At 38.7% G+C, this 20,510-nt stretch overlaps 1 protein-coding gene across 1 annotated transcript; it reads left to right on the forward strand.

The window, feature by feature from the left end:
- The first annotated feature begins 4,198 nt into the window (after nt 1-4,198).
- Nucleotides 4,199-20,029, forward strand: LOC104920742 (semaphorin-7A). The gene is made up of 14 exons (XM_010733100.3): nt 4,199-4,348; nt 8,904-9,037; nt 9,123-9,176; nt 9,265-9,363; nt 9,682-9,784; nt 10,188-10,295; nt 10,406-10,542; nt 10,682-10,860; nt 11,427-11,523; nt 11,760-11,946; nt 12,455-12,570; nt 12,784-12,923; nt 15,758-15,825; nt 18,061-20,029. The coding sequence occupies exons 1-14, from the start codon at nt 4,216-4,218 to the stop codon at nt 18,432-18,434; spliced, it is 1,929 nt and encodes a 642-aa protein (XP_010731402.2). The 5' UTR covers nt 4,199-4,215; the 3' UTR covers nt 18,435-20,029.
- The last annotated feature ends 481 nt before the right edge of the window (nt 20,030-20,510 follow it).

A 20,510-nucleotide genomic window follows, 5' to 3' on the forward strand; every position in this document is an offset into this window, starting at 1 on the left:
TATTGACTGACAAAGGTTGGTGAACGTAGTATTTAGCAGCTAAAGAGCCAGATATTGTCCTCAGGAGTGGAGAGCAACATCTGATTTGAATTGCAATTGCAATGCAAAGTGCGGTATGCCCTCGATCTGGGAAAGCATGAACAATGGGCTTTGTTATTGGCTTCCCTCAGATGCTATTAGTGGACGCTTTATGTCATCCCAGATTAAAGGATAAGGACATCAGGGGTCACTTTATTTTTGCTTTTGTGCAGGTGGGTCAAGTATACCATGCAAATGTGTTGGACTTAGCGTCAGTGTGTGGATCTTCAAATAACACAAAAAATTGTTCAAGGTAAACTTATAGGTAGGATACTCCTGAAGGTTTAATCCAGACTTCCAGACAGACAGACAGACAGAATTTGGTTTGCTGTCTCAGAATAGTCATAATGACACATAGTCATCACATTACGTGTGTCGTAAACTCATATGATAAAACCAATGTTGGTAAAACCACCTACTCTCTTAAGAAATGAAGAAATGAATACAAAGGTTCTTAAGACCCAAAGACATTAACTATCCTGTGGCCGTTTACGTTAATTTTCATCCATTAGTTCCCAGGACATAAGAAGCCTGTTACTCTTCATAGAGGGGGTGAGGACAGGAAGTTATGCTTTTTTTGGATCTACTCCTTAACATTGCAACAATGATTTTAAGTGTTGTGCTATGAATAACATATACCAGACTCTATGTTTGATGAAGGCTGAAACCTGATGTGTACAACATTTATCTTTATTGCTGATTATTCTGTCTTGTTGTGGGTATTGTGAATAATGCATATTTGATGTGCTGATTTGGATCCAAGGTAAAGGAGAAACATTGCACTGCAACATGTTGGACATGATGGAGGAGGACCCCCAAATGGTTTGCCAGCAAATTTCTGGAGTTGAATAACCTGGAATTAGCCAAAAAAGTGTGAAAGAGTTAAAATTTTGGAGCTCATTTAGACTACAGCTTATGTTCAGGGATACTCTTTGATGGTGGAACATTTTTTGGCGTTCATTCACTTGGTGATTCAGCATTATGGTGCTGATTCATAGTTACTGCTTTGTTGTGTGCTGCACCCAGCAGTCTTCAAATGCACTTCGTCATGTTGTGAGGCACGTAGATAGCGGTAGCTCTCTTGCCAGAACTTGGGAGAAACTTGCCAGTGATATCACAAGCTGAGATGATCTGTTGGAATAAAAATGTACCATTGGTTGGCACCCAAGCATATATGGTAGTTTAGTGGTGGTTGATTTTTGATTAAATGTGCCCTGTATCCTGATGTTGTTATTTTTGATCCTCAGATATGACGTTTTTACATCATCCACCTCAGCTTCAAGCAGCCTAAGCAAGTGATGCTGTATGTCAAAAGATTTAACTTGTCAAATGACCACATAATTTCCCATCTGTTTAGTTGCGCTTATAGCAGTTTGTTACATAATAGAATGTTTCCACTGTTAAAACGTTAAAAAAAATAAGACGTCCATCCATTTTCTGTAACTTTTTCTTATCAGGGTCACAGATGGCTGGGTGATAAGCAGGCTACTCTCTGGACAAGTTGCTAGTTCACCAGAGGGTACATGGAGGCAAACAACCATTCACCATTTACACCTGTGGGCAATTTAGAGTCACCAATTAAGTTATTAAGTGCATGTCTTTGGACTGTGGGAAGAAGGCTGCAGAGAACTCACGCAGAGAAGAGACAGGGAGAACATGCAAACTTCACACAGAAAGGGTTCGAACTGCACCCCTGTGCTGCCCTAAATACATTTTTTAGTAAAATCAATAGTAAATCAACATGGACCTAGCCTGAAACCATAAACCAAAGTGTTTTTATTTAAAAATATTAACTCCATAAGGATTAAATGAAACATATTTTTAAGCATTACTGATAACACTATGCAAGAGTTTACATTAAAATTAACTCAAGGCAAGAGTTTTACTCTACATGGGATTAGTTGTTTTTTTATAAACTCCCACAAGAGTTCACGTTCAACTCCCGAAAAGACTTACTCTTTTCTAGAGTGAATGTGATGGTCTCACATGTACACTAAAATTTGCAAATGCCAACCCTGTATATATAAATCCATGTATATGCTCCCCAGCAGCTCTTCTCTTCTGAGGATGAGACAAAGGATGTTGGGCATGAACACCAGCATCATCAACATCAAGAGTTTGCTGACGGGCTGCATCACAGTCTTATACAGGAACTGTTCTGCCCCACAGCCGCAAATCACTACAGATAGTAGTAGTGGAGCCGGCATAGCACATCACTAGCAACAGACTCCTGGCCATACAGGACATTTTTCACCAATGGTACCTGCAGAAGGCACACAGCATTTTAAAGGACCACAGCCACTTAGCTCGCAGATTGGCTGCATGCAACAGACTCAAGACTTGTTTTTACTGTCATATATTTATATTTACTATGTATATAGTATGTTCATATCTATTTACAGTGACACTTCTCAATACTTGTATATACTTGACAACTTTGTCACTTGTACAGTGTATAGAACACGTTTCATAATCTTTTTTTAGTATATTTAATATTTTTTTATATTTTAATTCTTTTTTACCTAAAATTTCATTGTAGTGTATTTTACTTCTTTAGCTTATTTTTATTCTTTATGTGTAATGCTGTTACACAATCAAGCTCTTTGTACTGAGCTGACCAGTTCTTTCCTTTCAACACGTTTCATTGTGTTGTTGACCCTGTGTTAACTTGAACATGACAAATAGACCCGAAACTTGAAACTTGAATGCTCAGTTTCTCTGAAAGCAGATCAGTGTCTGTTCTCATAGAAATATGAAGTCCTGTCTTTATTCAAAGTGGTCTTTGATGCAAAAAAAAGAAGAAGAAAAAAGCACAAAATAAGCATAAATACTACTAATAAATAATGTTTATGTAACTGAAACCCTGGCTGGTATAAGCAGTCTGTCTGTGTGAGGGGCTGCCAACTCTGATCACATTATGTTATATGGAGCGTGAGTGATAAAAATCTTTGTTGGTAAAACTACCCACCCTCTTCCGTTTTTTGTGTGCCTGTTACTCTCTGGGGTGAGGACATGAAGTCATGCCAAGGCTTGGTGGTGTGAATAAAATATAATAGACTCTCTGTGTTTGTTAGTGGCTGAAACCTGATGTGTATGACATTTATCTCTATTGCTGAGTATTTTATCATGTTGTGGATGTTGTGCATTTTGTATATTCTATGTGCTTTCTTGGCTGTCCTTAACTTGGACTACAATTCCCTTGATGCCTGGCCACCGAGGTTTATTCAACTAACCAAATGACGTGTGTTCTGTATTAAAGTTAACCAAGTGATGTTTTAACATTTCATACTGCCACCTGTTTTTGCTTCAAAGGTCATTTTTTATTTTTGTAAGTAAGTCTGATAATGGGTCAACGGTGTGCTCTAAAATTGCTTGCATGGCTGATTTTAATTGGTTTAAAATCAATTGTTTTAATTTTTAGAGCCACAACACCTCCAAGTTCAATGTGGACTGTTTTTATTGACTTTATTTCTGTATTTATCTTCCGCCACTAGACATGGTACTAATGAGATTTTCATGTGAGTCAAGTAATTTTGCTCAAAAGCTATCACTCTAATATTAGAGCTTACTGAAACCAACTTTCTCTGAACAACCGACAGAAGACACACGATAATTGAAACTAACGTCATAGACCTCATACTACTGAAACGTATAACTAGATGATGAAGTAACATGGGAAATTACTGTATTTTAGACAATAGTTTCAGCGAGACATTTGAGCTCCAAAGTGATGAAATATTATTTTTTTTACTATTATTAAAAGGAAAGGCAGTGCTGATTGATACTACACACCCAGCTCCTGACAAATTTCTCAGGGGGGGGCTGTTGCAATGATGGTTAAGATGACCTGTTCAGTGGATAAAATAATAATAAATAAAAGTCAGATAGCTCACTTTACAGTGTTACATTGCATTGTTTCATTTGGTTTTCCTGTTCAACCATTAGATGGTAACACCGGACATGAATTAAACATACTGTACAGTATTTTTGTATCGCTATATCAAGTTAAATGTCTCAAATACAATAAATTTGGGGTTCAGTATCTTACCCAAGGACATTTTTCTTCTGACTTCTGATTAGTGCACTATCTCCGAGCCACAGCCGCCCATAACTTAAAAAGAGACACGCCTCTCCTACATGCGGGCAGTGCGTTCAGAGCACCGAGGACTAAGGATGATTCTCCTAACGCTTTATTTATTACTTTCATGCCTTAATAATTTCACAAAGGCGAACTCGACACATTTACCCAGGATGATTTTCACAGACAAAGGTATGAAATATCTTTTTTTTTATTGTTTTATTTTAATTTCTTTTACAACTTTGAAGCACTACAACTTTTCAACGTCGTCTGTATGCGTGTGCCAAAAAAGAGGAAGACAAGGACAATGATTTTAAAAGTGTTGAGTGTTCATTTTAAACACACAAAAGACGCGACACAGACAACAGAGCAGCTGCACTGCGGCAAAGTTTAATCAGGCAAAGTGCTCCATGTCTCTATAGAGTCACGCTGTCACGTTGACACTAGAGTGAAAAAACAACAAACAGTTTCTCACGGTTCTTTTATTTTTGCTGACAACGAGGTCAGTCTAACCCATGTCACATTTTACTGTGGTTGTCAGCTGTGCTGATGTTCTCTTTTGACTCCAAAACGTTTCATGTGACTTTCATTATGATTTCTCTTCACTGGCTGCTCTTTAGATCTCAGGGTTCATGTGATCATTCATAGAGCTCTTAGGCTGCTACATCAAAGATACTAACACTGCAGCCTTTTATTACCAGCAGAGACCTGTCCCATAGAGCCAGGCTTATTTTAGTTAGTCTGACTTCAGTCAATCCGGTTTCATAAGCTCAGAGTTCCGGCAGCATTTAATCATTGATTTCATGGCATGCTTCCATATTATTTGAATATTATACAAAAGTTGGTTCCGAGCAAGTCATTTGTTTAGACAAGAGGCAGCGACCTTGTATCTACAACTGACTCACAGCCATGCTTGTATTCAGAGCATCTCTACCACTCATGTGATATTGATACTATTAGTTAAAACCTTTTTATGTTAACAGAAGATACAATTCAATAAATATGAATTCATAAATGAAATGAAAGATACAATGATAAATTATAAGATATACGTTGTATGGTTTGGTATGTGTGGAATGGCCTATATCTAAATACTCCTAGCTCGGCTGGGGCCTTTCTGTGTGGAGTTTGATGTTCTCCCTGTGTCTGCAGCTTCCTTCCACAGTCCAAAGATATGCTTAATAGGTTAACCGGTGACTGTAAATTGGCCATAGGTGGTTGTTTGTCTCTATGTGCCCTGTGATAAACTGGCTGTACCCCGCCTCTTGCCCAAAGTCAGCGGGTATAGGCTCCAGCCCCACCGTGATCCTGATGAGGATAAGTGGTTACAGATAATGGATGGATGGAAATGTAGTATCTGGATCCATATGCATCTATCTGGACCTCAACCCAGATGTTATTTTTTGTTATAATGACATGTTTCATTTAAGAGAGTTCAAGGGACAGATCAAACCCTTTTGGCTTACCTTTGATTACTGTGAGCGAAATTATATAAATTAGCATTACACAGGGTCAGGGGTAAGTCTTGAGGTCATTAAAGGGACAGTGTTAAATCTTAGTTTGTCATGAGGACCTCTCTTCTTGGGATACAGAGTAGCTGTATGTGTTTAGGAAAGCAGGCGCTGTAATGATAAGTAATAAGTTAATGAGCCATACGGCTATCTTACTCCCTTGACACAACAGATAGGTACAGGAACATATTTCCTTGTTTGTAGAATAATGACCATTTCTAGAAATAGAGTAGTTGTGGCACTATTTTGAGGATGTATAGCCCACACAGAGACACTTCTTCAGAATTGAGGTGTCACGACAAGCGTCACATCATGACAAGCATACTGATAAATCTTAAATTCTCTTTGGCCATGTTTCAATAAAACTTTCAGCATAAGACATCTTGGACTCCTGTGCACTAGAACTGGTACGTAGATGTGCCTGCTGTTCCCAGAATATAACATATACTTTCTTGACCATGCTAGTTTTCAGGTTCATGCTTAAGTGGTACTTTTGCAACACTAAAACATACCATTTCTTCTTAAACAACTCCTCTTAAATAACTTATAACTTTAGTAGTCCTGTCAACACGTTACATGCAAAATGCATGTCCATGCTGTATAAGCTCACAGGAAGTACCATATCTGCCTTTATTCATCCGGGACTTGAGCCCACAATGCTGCGGTTACTATCAGAGCACTGCAAACACAGGTCTTCATCTGTATCAGTTTGAGCTCACTGTTGCTGCTAAAAGTTCTCCCATACTTTGTTAATGGCAAAGGTCCTGTTCATGTTGCAAAGCACTTTGTGAGGTTCTGCTTTTGCTGTACGTATTAATTTGTTCATTATGTAACTGGAAAATGGATGTGGAAATTTTTTTTATAAATTACTTTTGACTAATGAGGAAGTATGAGGTATGTATACGTAATAGGGTTCTCTAGCATCATTGTGAAGCAGAAGTCCTACAGCTGACTTCCCATTAATCAAAAATCGGACAAAGGCGTGGAGCATGGGTGGAGCTGACAGTACTCACTTATCAAGGTGGCCACACTCCTAATTATGCATAACTTGCAGCCTCAATATAACTCGAGCCGAGGAGAATGCTGCTTGGCGATAAGTAGACCACAGATTGTCGACTAGTTAATCATCGTCAGTCACAAATGGCGTGGTTCTGACTGTAGATCTGTTTATTTTTTTTTAAATGAACTTTGGTACTTTTAGATACTACTGAATGCATAATTAAATGAGCATGTTCTTTCAAACACATATCAATACTGGTGACAGCCCTACTCTGCAGTCTTTTAGGAGAATTTCTAAAGAAGAACCCTTTTTAATAAGGAGGACTGGATTCAAAGTATCAAAGTTGAATTTATTATTCTTGTACAAGAAGGAGCGTTTAACAGTGCAACACAAGAGGGTTACAGAGAAAAGGCTCCCTGAGGAGCACTATCAATAGGTTCTTGTACATTGTTCAAAAATGGGCTGTCTCGGACACCTCCCCACTGATACAGATAACATCATAACATTCCTTTAGTTGTTTTACTGCTCAGAAATTAGCACTATATTTTATATCCACATGGTACTCCCCTAGTCTGTCTCTCCTGTCCTTGTACTACTAATTTATAATTGTCTCTTCCTGCCAGCCTCAGTAAATCAGAGGCCAACTAAGGGAGGTGTGACGTGACATGGTAAAGACAGGACACACACACTCTCTATATGAGTTAAAACATCTGCACCCCAGTATAATCCTAATTTTTATAACACAGTCACTATCATTTTGTTTGGACAAGATGTTTGTCCTCCAAATTGTCTTTTCAAGAGCTCACGTTTGTGAGAAATCAAGCAAACAAAGCGGAAATGTCTGAAGCCAGACAAAAGGCCTCCAAGCTATGAATAGAATTAGCAGGTTATAGCACACTTTTTACACTGAGGCACTTTTTTCTAAACTGAGGAATAGAAACCATCTGACATTTCTCCTTTCTGTGCAAAACATGACAAACCATTGCATGACCATCATGAACTGAGAAAAGCATGATCTTGCATGATCCTTACTTCCGTTTACTATATTTGTAAATTGAATATATTTTGGTCTCTGACTAGATAGTTGGACAAAACAATACATTTTAACTCTAGGAAATCCTGATTGATTGATTTAATTTTACAATTGTCCAACTCTCTAATGAACTAATGGACTAAATGATCAATAAAATCAATTATCCATCCATCCATAAATATATTTTCCATAACCTCTCCATTTTATCAAGGTCGTAGTAGGCAGAACAAGTCTCTTGTTCATCACAGAGCTGACACAGAAACAAACAACTATTCAGACCTAGCCGCATGTCTTGGACTGTGGGAGGAAGCCAGACTTTCTAGAGAGAAGCAACATATTAGAGTCAATATAAATGTCATTGTTAGTCGCAGCATTATGTTGTGCAGAGAACATGATACAAACGTAGACAAAACAAGACTAAGGTTTGTTCAATCAGATCCATCCATGTCAGTAAAAAAACGGCCATCGGAGACAATACCATTTAAAACATGCGATGAAGGCATTCACAGTGCTCCCAACACATTCCTCAGACTTTTTTTTTTTTCACATGAAAGGGAGTAATTGTGTAACAAAAAAACAAAAACAATCTGAGAGAGACGTCAAACTCTGCCTTCATTCTCACTTCCACGAGCTGGTTAGTCGTGGGTGCAAATGTCAGATCACTGGTTCAGGAAGTTACAGATATAACTGGACACAGACCGAGTCACTCTGGGGGCGGGTGTGAGTAGTTGAGACATTTCACTTAAAACAGCAAATGTAAACCTGCTGGATCAGGAATGTCTCTATCCATCTAGCAGATGTTGAGATATTTTACTGTGCAAGTGAAAACTTTGACTTATGGACGGCACTATAGGAAAAAAAGTCAGACAATTACCATTGGATCATAGGATTTATCTTCTGGGGACCTTGGATATGTATACCAAATATTATGGAAATCCATGCAACAGTTTTTGAGACATTTTACAAAAAATCTAAAATATCAACCTCATGGTGACACTGGAGGAAATAAGAGGGGACCATCTCAGAGCACCATGTATGTGAATCCATCCAATAGTTGTGGAGATATTTCAGCTGGCAAAGTGGTAAACCGACCCATACCACAAAGCCATGTTACTAGTTAAACTAAACATATATTAAGTTGTTACATAGTTGAATAAAATAACACCCATCATTCTAAATGTTTTTTTTGTTTTTTGTTTGTAGAGACTACAATAGTCAGGTTATCTTTACCTGACAACCATGTACCCGTACGGATTGTCCTGGAAGGGGAGCCAGGCATGGCCACAACTGCTGGACAAAAAGACCTGATTTCATTCAACTTTCAAAGTCCTCAGAAGGTAGTGAACATTTCTCACTGTGTTTGACCATATATGAATTAATAGTGATGAGGAGAAAGTGATTCATTTTCTTTTCTCTTCACAGGCTTCTGTGAAACATCCGGTGTTGTGGGAAGAATGCAATGGAAAGTCACCAGAAGTGAGCAGTGAAAGAAGTTATCATAAATATTATTTGGTTGTTGTTCTGATTTGAAATATGACAAACATTTCTGCTCTTGTCATTTAAGGAGTGCAACTATAACATCGCAGTGATGCACAAGAGGAATGAGACGAACCAGACATTTGTGTGTGGGACTAATGGCCAGGAAAACGTGTGCTGCAGTATGGTAGGATACTGATGTGCTGGATATGCAAAGAAAATGGATGGAAGTTTCTGTTTTGCTATAAATTTTGCTTGGGAATAGTCACTGGTTGTGAGCCTGCTCTGTTCGTGGCTCATTGTGACTTCTACTTGTGTTTATTTGAAACAACCTACTGATGCTGCAAGAAATATAAATTAATGCTTATTTAAGTTTTTTTCAGATCTAAGGTAGTGCATGTTAAGACACCACATGTAGAAGTGTTTATTGGCTGAGTTTACTGAATCATTAAATTACATTTGTGCTGGAGCAGTGATTTTTAAAGTGTACTGTGTCTTCTTGTAGAGTTTGTCAAAGGGTAAGTGCATTCCCTCTGGCAAAATAAAGGACATAAGAAGAACCATAAGGGAATTTACCATGAGAGAAGGTCAACCATCTGTCCTTGTGGGTGAGTTTCTGTACACATATATACTGGTTTTATCTTCCGATTCACCAACTTTCCTATTGGTGTCAGACTTTTTTTTCATCCTCATGGACTTCTTTGTCTTCCCTTTTCTTCCAGCGAAGGTGTTTGTTGAACATCTTTTTCAGCACTACTAACCCACTTTACTCAGCATGTTTGCCTCCTTCTTTGCTACCATTTCTTATGAATGGATTGCACTGGTGCTTTCTGCTTGTACCTACTTTCTTTACTTTACTAGCCACCAGTTTTTCCCACTGGCATCATCTCTCACTTCTGACCAGTAAGCAGTTTTTCATACAAACACTGACAGGAAAAACTAATGTTTGGAATATGAAAGGACGACTGATGCTTACCTTAAACACTGCAATTATATGTTCTGTCTTTGCAGAGTCAGCAGAAAGTGCACATCTCTACATTACACACTCTGGATCTGAAGGATCTAATGGCATCTACAAGTTCGGGACAAACAGATTAGCTCCAGCAAACCACGATAAAGGTATTTAGATGGAGATAGATTGGATTTCTGTAAGTTTGTCTGGTTGTCTGATTTTACCTTCAACATTCATTCAAATAATTACTTTTCTTTTCTGTCGTTTCTGTCTTTAGAGCAGCACTATGTTGGTTTGGTGCTCAGCAAACAGGAAAACAATCAGGACAAAGTTTATGGCTTCTATAGGGAGAAAAGCAAAGACAGAAGCATGTACAGTGAAATGTGGCTCCCTTTTGTGACCCAGGTTTGCACGGTAAGGCTTGCATAATTAAGAAACAGACATTTTAGCTAGATTGTGTCAGATATGTGCACAAAGTATCCATTGCATATGTCAAGCATTAGCTCCGCAATATGAAGAAGTGATTGATCTTTTGGCTGTTGGTTGCTTTCAGGCAGATATTGGTGGTCCCAAGAACACACTGCAGTTCTTCTGGACATCCCAGATGAATGCCAGGCTCTTTTGTGGAGACCCTGAGAGAAAACAGCACTTCTCTGAGCTGGTAGACGTGGCTACTGTGCATGCAGAGCAGTGGCAGGATACAAGGATTTATGCACTCTTCAGAAATGAATGGTGGGACTTATTACAATTCATACATTTAAGCAAGGGTGGAAAAGATATTGTAAGGTTTTACTTGAGTAAATACGCTATTATTTTCTAAGTTTGGATCACAAGATGATCTCCAACATTCAGTAGAGTAAAGGTACTGAAGTATAGTTAAAAGAGGCATTTTGCCTTATCAAATGTTGTGCTTGGTTTCAAAAATATAATCCACATTTGAGTGGTGAAGGTGAAGTTCTTCTTTATTGGCATTTAGTTTGGTTTACTTCCCCTTTATATTTATTCATTTATTTATAAAGATATTCTTTTGGCTGTTTTTAGATAGAGACAGCTGAAGAGTAACAGAAATTTGGGGAGAGAGATGGGGAATGACATGCAGCAGAGGGCCGCAGGTCTGATTCAAACCGGCTGCTGCAGCAAGGCATCATACATGTGGCAGATGCTCTAGTGAGCTAGTCGTACATACTTCCCCTTTATATTTTAGGTCTAAGATCAGTTCCTCTTCTTAAACTCTGACCTAAATTTCTTGTTAATGCAGATGTTTCTGTTTATACCCACTGACCTCTCTCTGTCTGCAGGGGTATGAGTGCTGTGTGTGTCTACAAGATACAAGATATCGACTACATCTTCAAAACTTCCCCTTTTAAAGGGGAATCGGAGAACAGGTCTAGAGAGGTATGTGTCATTACAAATGATCTGAGGTGAAATATATAACAACATATCTCAGCACAAAATGATTCCTGGCCATTATTATGGCTCCTATTTTTCCAACATGTGCTTAAAGTAATATTAAATACCAAGAATTTCAAGTATGTCTGACACTGATATTACTGTACAGTGCATGTGTGAAGTCAGTAACTGAACTCTTTTTGTATACGAACTAAAACCAAAACATTTGCCTTTCTCTTCAGTGTGTTTCAGACAGCACAAAGATTAATTTTCAAACCTTGATGCTGATCAAAAAGACTTCAGAGATGGAGAAATGGATCCTGCCTGTAAACAACTCTGGCCCACTTCTCTTCAATCACCACAACTACACTCACATCAATGTTGACAGTTCCCAGCATGAGCACCAACCAGTTCTGTTTCTGTCTCTGAGTAAGTAACACAGTAACATAAATCAGGGAAGTTGATACTGTACTGTACTGTATTTGAGTACTTTTCAAGGTAATTACATGCACAGGTTCCTTTTTTAGAGAATTTCTTTTATAGTAGCTCTGCCTGTACTAGTTCCTACTTGTATCCAGATGTGCACACAGCTTGTATAAAAGCATGTTTTGGTTTTGCGGCACACCAAGTCATGACAAAGCCCAACTACAGAAAAAAACAAAACACATTATTAGTCCTACTGTATAAGATCCTGATAAAAGTCATGGCACTGATTATGACTGGTGTACAATATCGCGGAAACTGGCAAAGTGTAAAAAGATCTTGACCAAGTATGGATGACCCACATGTAACAATCAGGACCTCTTTTCATGCTTTTTTTTTTTTTTTTTTCCCTTGAAAGAGTCATGAAAAGGTTATGAAATGTGAGATGAGGATGTGTTAAGACAGGTGTGAGTGTTAAATCATCCTCCTCCATCTTTCCTGTTTGCTTAAACAGATAATGGGGGAATTCATAAAGCCATAAAGAATGAAAATCAGAACTTTGTCATCGCTGAATACAAACCTTTCAGTCACCGAACCCACGTTCTCGGCATCATCCTTCATCCTCCCTCTGTGAGTAATGGTACCACTGCCTACACAGCTGCTTCCTCCCAAGACATAGGTGGGAGTATGGAAGAGATTAATTCATGTGGCAATATGAATGGTTATAATCAGTAAAGTAGTAAAGAACGGTCTAAATTTCTTTGGATGAAGTCTGAATTATATATTAGTGAGTAAAGTTGCAGGACAATAATAAACTCTGTTCTGTTCTGTGTGTCATTGCAGAAGAAGCTGTATGTCAGCTCCAGAAGTGAACTGGTCCAAATGGATGTGGCAAACTGTGGCCATTATGGAGTCAGCTGTGAGGAATGCGTCTTAGCCAGAGACCCCTATTGTGGCTGGAACCACACCCATTGCAGTCCACAGTAAGACCACCAGCCTTTACCTAGAGATAACGAAATAGCATCATAACAATAATAACCTCATTTCACATGTAAAGATTACATGTATCGGCCCCTGTGTTAACGTTTTGTCGCAGTAAAGCTCCTTTACATTCACTGTCTCTTACCGAAACACATCGCGTGTTTGCTTGAGGTCTAACAAACAAGACTTTTTTTTCCTTTTTTTTTTTTTATTGTTCTTTATTTATACCATTTTGGCTTGCTTGTAGTTTCCTTCCTCATCTTTGTTTTTGCTACAAACCTTTTGATCATTGGAACAGTGTGGCAGAAATATGTGTTGTGTCTCACCGTGTGTTCATGTGTATACGATGCAAACAAATCGGGGACCCGCTCATTAAAACATTTCTCCATAGTGCTACTAGTGGTCAAAAACTCCACAGGCTACCTCTAATTCATACACACACGTTCTCTGCTATTACAATGCACCTGCTAAAGAGGCTTCACTTCCAGGATGAAGCAACTGAGGTGACAGTGATGAGACTAAAAATGCATCACACAGTCACACACAATGTTACTAAAATATCTCAACACTCAACAAACCCTGACAGCTAGTCATTGTCTGACAGCACATTTGCACTTACTAACTTTTATTTTGCACACAGTTCCTGGTTTCAGTAGTCTGTCTTTTAATAACAACACTGCAATGCCCTTAATTCAACAGCTGTCAAAAGTTGCATGTTGCTGGTTTAGTGAAGCACAGAGCGCATTGGCTGTCATGAGGTTTGGAGGTTAAACGGCGCTCGAGTAAGGCTCATTGTCTCTGTGATGTTATTTCTGGTAAAGATCCAACTTAGATCAGACAACTTTTTTGCCCTCAAGCCTAGAAAACACAGCTGTGCCGATACTCATAGGATAATGGCTTCACCTCATCACCCTCTCCCCCTTCTTATCATCATATTGCTTAATTCACATTGAGCAACTTGGATGACAACAATGCTGTTAGTGTTTACTAAAATATTTGAACACTCTACACGCTAACCAGTCATTAGGTTTTTGTTTTAGAGAAGCCCGTGACTGTCATGAGGTTTGCATGCTAAACAGCACCTTTTTTTTTTTTTTTTTTTTTTGAGTTGTATAAAACTCACTCTCTGGTAATGTTTCAGAAAAGTTTCCTATTGTAATACATGTGTGAAATAAATGATGGGATTTTTATATTTCTCATCACAACAACTCAACACAGTCATCTTCTGTCAGGAAATATAGCTTAAAAAAAACCCTGTAGTCTCTTGGGGAAGTAGATAAAAAGTTTCTCGTCATCAGATAGACACAAGGTTTAGTCACCCGGAGTTTAACTATATTTAAAGTGAGACTGTAATGATATTACTGGTATACATGATCTATACAGTACAGTCATTAATTTCAAACATTACATTCTTTGGAGTTGTATGTTAAGCAAAAATGAGAGTCTGCTCATGGGTTTGAAATGAGCTGCTAAACCTGAAAGACTGCTTTCACTTTACAACAGGAAGAAAGTTTTACATTGCTTTTCTTAGAACAGAGGGAGGTGGGCCTCACCAGGGGGCTTCAGACTGTTTCCGGGGAGGTTTAGTGAATGAAACTGAAAAAATATATGACATTAGTATTCAAAAGAAGATCTGGGGAATTATACTGTATTCATTACATTCCCAGAATCAGAAACTAAAAGATGCCTTGGGAGAGACCCCTTTTTAATGTATTTGGTGCAGTCTTGAGTGTGTGATCTAATAACACATAATTACGATTTCATTGAGTGAAAGTAAACTAAGGAAAGGTGAAAAGGTTCTTCCAACCTTTACTTGAGGGTAGGCACCGAAGTCTGACTTACTCAGCCACCGGAACCACATTTCCACGCTGTATTTCGACACCCCCATTTCCACTCCTAAAGTAACACATTCTTCATACTACACCTAACTGCCAGATGTGGTTGATGATTGATAAAAAATCCTGATTCACAGTTGCTCACCTCCCTTTCGTGAAGGAGGAAATGATGATGATATCAGTCATACATCCTGTCCTTGTAATAACCTGTGTGTGTGGATCTATGTAGTCTGACTGGATATGTAATGATGCATCAGTAGTTTATCGTTTTGTTATGTAACTGTTATATATCTAAGTGGAATTTTGTGAAAGCTCCAAAGTAGAAGTAAATATGAGATTGGAAATCTACCTTACAGTTTATTACTGAGAACAGTACTGGCTGCAGTTATTGAATGATTTTTAGTTTCATTTCAGTTCCTTGACTTTTGTTTCATAAAATAAGGAATCATGTAACAATCACTGCCATGATACCTTTTTTTATGGATTGGAGTGTTAATGATTTCTTTTTATCTGTATATTCTTATTGGGTTAATGCCGATGTCTGGTCTAAATTTCAGATGGAGGCATATGTCACGTCATTACCGTTACGTTCCTCTAATAAATGACGTCTGGTTCTGCCACCTGTTCATACAGGACAATCCCACCAGTTCCTACCAGAGTAGCTTTGTCCCTTTCTACCTTCAAAAAACTCCCAGCTCTTCAGAGAGTTCCCCCTCTCCTAGCACTACCAACAACTGGACATGTTAAATCTATCCCCCGCTACAACTGTTGCAGTACTTTTTGCTGCACTAACATGTCCTAGTCGCATTGTTGTTGATTGTTCCCTTATTGTAAGTTGCTTTGGAGAAAAGCGTCTGCTAAATGACTAAATGTATTACAGTATCATTTGTAACACCGGTGTTTACCCTTCTTTTTCATGTCAAAGTGTGAAAAGGGTCTGTTCTGCTGCTTCCCGTGTATTGTGTGCCTAAGGCTAATTTGGATAACCTTTCCTTTCACAGTGGCAAAGTGCAGGATGTGGACAAAGGGGACCATTCCATCTGCAAGTCTGTACCAAACACTGAAACAGGTATGAAGATATTTACTGCATTAAAAATCAGTTTTGTTTCAGACCAGTACATTATCAGTGTATTCACACAGAGCAAACAAGCAGCACTGTTTTTCAAGCACACCATATATAGTATGTCACACTTTTCAGCTGTCGGTTCTCAGCAGATCATGCATACACTACGTGCGAATTTCATGTGAATGCGGTGTAAAAACATACTTCAACTCACCAACAGTAAACACTTTTTTTGGAGGGTGAAACAGCTCAGTCAGCGTTAGGGTTAGCTCTTGATGACACTTCTCCAATTTATTGTATTTTGTCGACTAGAAGGGTAGCCTGTCATGTTTTATCTACCACAGAGACATCCAAAGAGGCATGCTTGCTGTGTTTTTTCAAACATGGGGGGCCACCAGTGACACTCAGTATGAAGCGGAAGAGATAAACAGCTAAACAGACATCAAACTATACCTCTAAAGATACTTTAACCTCAAATAATGCTCATAATTAGCATGGAAATCTGTTTATACGACATTTTAGAACACATTTAGAAACGTAGTCTGCACAATTTGAAATACCAGCCCTCTTTCTTGCTCAATACTGTTCTGTTACGGGATTAAACACGTAGTTAGTAAGTGGCTTTCAAGAAGAGAGATTAGTATAGACCAGTATTTCCTGCCATCTTTTTGACACATCTTTTTGTGTCATCTTTTCTTACGTCCCTGGTTAGATGAATTCTATAATTAATTCTACACATAATATGAACCCAAAACAGTGCTAAGTTGTGTTCACTCATCTTTTCTTACCATCATTTGTACTTCGGATTAAATATCATGTACATCTAGCATAAGCAAGCATCTATCTCCACACAGTTTACTTCCAGTATGGATGAATGCTCACTTGTCTACTTTACTTGACACACTACTGGCACATGCCTCCTGGGCTTGTGGTAGCACATTACTTAATTTATGGGTGCTATTACTAAACAGGACACTAAAGAGTCTACTGTGCTAGTGAAATGAATGATGCCGGATGCTTGAAAAATGGTTTGGATGTAAAGATGCTGCAATCAGTGGTGGGTAAATTGCATACATGAACTACCAACTGCTTGCAAGTGCCCTTGAGCAAGGCACTAAGCTTCCAAAAGCATCTTGTGTAAGTGCTGCACTGTGGCTGACCCTGTGCACTGACTGAAGAAATGCTTAAGTGGATGGTGTGTATATATAACTTGGGAGGACTATTGATATCTATTGATAAGACTCAGGCAGCACTGGACAGGAGAAGAGGTCTGGGATTATATATCCAGCTGGATCATAATAGGCAAACACTAATCCAAAGTAGATAAAGCTTTACATGTTTTACTGAATAGCTCAGGCAGTGAAGCGGTGTATGCATCTTCTATGGTTATACCAAATACTATATTTGAACTTGCGGCACGGGCAAATTAATCATCCTCACGCAACACGCCAACCTTATCTCTGAATGAACAGCTAAGCTCCCAAAACAAAGCTGCGCTAATTCAGTTATTTTATTTGCAGGGCTGATAGTGGAAAAAAAAATCCTAAAGCATGTTTAATAGCACGGACAGCTGCTTTATGACGAGGGTCTAACTCGTGCAGAGACAGCACTTTTTTGCCACTAGATCCATACATTGTTGTGGAGAAATTGCTGAAGTCAAAGGTCAATGGTGAGGTCTTGGCCAAGGAGAATTAGAGACACTGTCAAAGTACATCTGAAGTGCTTGAGTCGGTCTCACATTCTGACGAACTTTTGATGGCTTTAAACCCAAAGATCACACCCCAAATACTATACGCCCAGAATTAGTCAAAGAGAATGTCTTTACCCTTGGAGGTGTTATTGTCAACATATTCTAGTCTGGAGACACAGATGTCTGTTTACGCAGACTGGAACGTCAACGGCAAGCTATCTATTATGTCTATGAAGGCAGCAACAGGTCTCTTCGACCCTGGCCACCACAGTGTTAAGATATGGTGGCACCTAGTCAAAGACAAACAATTAATACTGCCGTGGACCTCAAGGCCCACACGTGACCATGTGTAGCTTAAGGATAGAAAATTCCATAACATACATGACATGCCTTGCACACACCGTGCAGAAGCACACACCTGCTCCCCGAAGCTTTTGGCACCAGCTCCCAAAAGGCTTGCCATGACTTCCAACCTGGATATGGCTAAATAAATACAATAAAATAAACATCCATCATAAAGCTGAACAGACCTTCTTGTGTTCTTTTCACAGAGTCCATGTTTTTAACTGCATCCAGGCGTCCAGTCAAGGATGTGAACAACATCAGAGTTGCCTCTGGCTCCAGGTATTTCCTCCGGTGCCCGGTGTCATCCCGTCATGCCCAGTATACCTGGGATCAACCTAAAGGGAACACATCCTGCAGCTCAAAGGACCAGCAGTGCGTTCTTCTGATCGACAGCATGGGCCCTGAACAGGCAGGAAGCTACAGGTGTGTGTCTGAGGAGATGGGCTACAGCAGAGTCCTGGCGCAATACCAACTAGAGAGCAAGGCGGTGGGCCATTCATCGAGCCCACTGGTCTGGGTTTGTCTAATGGTTGCTCTGATCAACAGTTTGTCCTGTTCAGTAATTACAATGAATAGATAAATAGAATCGCCCTACTCCTGTGCATTGGAGATTTTTAATGAAAAAAAAGATTACCTTATTTTCATCCCTGAGCTTCAAATGTGTATTTTTGAAAGATGAAGTAGTAATTGTATGTAAGAAAGCTCAAATGTTCCTCTTTTAGCATTCCTGCATCCTTTGACACGTCACTGCACTTTATGTTTGCCTTCAGTAGAATATACTCACAACCAGTAATGATGCAATAATTTTAACATTATTTAAGTTATACTGTGATTGTATTATTAATTTTGTTTTACAACTGGGTGTAGTGTAATTTCTATAAACATAAAATCTGTAGGCAAGGAACCAAGATTTTGCCATCTGAAGCATTCTGTTTGGTCAATAGTAACTCTCGCTATAATCACGTTTGAGCGTGCTTCCATTGAAGTCCATGTGGAGAGAAAAAGTGAAACAGCACTGGCTGAGTCTTGTAACCCATCCGCTATCATCTGATCTCTGATCAAAATGTCTCTTATATTAGGTTGCTAATCAGATTGTCTTTGCCCGGATATTTGGCTACCAACCAAACATAAAAAAACAAACAAAAAAAAAAAAAGAGAGAGAAAATAGAATGAACAAATGTAGTCTTAACTCTTTACATCCTGTAACTCTGTCAAACCAATCAATACATGCGAGGTGGCAAATTTTTGTCAAAAGCTTCTGGAGATCTTTCACTTCAGTTCCGTTGAAATACCTGTAAGTGCTGCATCCGTTTTTCCTTTTTAAAGTGAAATTCTGTATAACATACCAAATTGACTGTTCTTTCCTATCTTGCAAACTACCTCGAACTTGTTTGACGGGCATCAGGTTACAACAGATTCAGTCATGTTCAGTTTGTCAAGACTTCCGTTTCAAGTTAAATGTGACATGCCCGCTTTGTGCAATACTGCTGTGGCGTTAACTGCTAAACTGAGCCTTCATTTTGTACACCTTTTTATAAAACAAGGATGTGAGAAAAGAAAACACAGTTAGGTGAGGTGCTTTCTGAAACTGACTTGTTGCCATGCAGATGTGCCATACTGCCAAATGTTTCGGGTTGTATTATCCAACTTTGCTGCATTCGGTAGCAAGGACTCCAGCACTTTATATTTTGTATGAGCCTATGTATTTGATATGTGTGACGCTTTCTCTCACCCACGACTTTACAATATTACGTCTTTGATTCAAGGTTTTGTGTAGATGTGAATAATTCCCATCATAAAGGCTTCATCAATTAATCAGTGGTAGTATAGCGAAATTAGAAACAAAAATCCCATCTTATCTCTCAATAATTAATAAAGCAATAAATAATGATAGAACTAGTGCTGCACTGCACATTGTATTGTAATTAAATCAGCCCCTTTCTTTAGACCAGTTCACCCCAAAATAATAGAGTTGAATGAATTTAAGAGTTTGTGTCTGTCACATGTTGCCTGTTCCAATGCAGAAGACAAAGTTATCATGTGGTGTGTCAGACAGTGTGTTGAATGTAATATTGCATAATCATATTTAATTATTCACAAGATGATCTGTACATATTTGAGCCATGCAATTCTGAATTTCTATTTTTAAGATTATAAAATATAGTTCTAAATAAATATCTGTCTATGTGCATTATTTCTTTTCCAGCAGGCTACAGGCACCACTTGGCTTCATCACACATGGCCACTTAAAAAAAAAAAAAAGGCCTTTTAAATGTTGGTGTAAGGTCACCAGGAACATCAAGTACTTGCTCCACTCCTGCAATACAGAGCTGACATTGTGGTGCAGATTTTCACAACTTGCATTGTGACATTCCCTGAACATGATGTACTAGGACAGGGAGTCACATCAAGCTCACTTGAGAAATGTTATTATGTTTCAATATTGGAAAAAAGCCTCTCTCTCAAAAGAGCCTTGGGTGATGGGTGACATGCTTGTAAAATAACCAGCCAAGTAAGGTTCTAGGTGATGAGCCTGTGACACATAAACCTGCTTATAGATTGTTTATAAAAAGGAGGAAATTAAAGTATTTGCTTTCTCTTACTGGAAGAATCTTAGAGGATGTGAAATGCTTCTGGGTGTATCACCAAGCTTTGT

This window comes from Larimichthys crocea, chromosome VIII (assembly GCF_000972845.2).
Source record: "Larimichthys crocea isolate SSNF chromosome VIII, L_crocea_2.0, whole genome shotgun sequence".
Taxonomy (NCBI): domain Eukaryota; kingdom Metazoa; phylum Chordata; class Actinopteri; family Sciaenidae; genus Larimichthys; species Larimichthys crocea.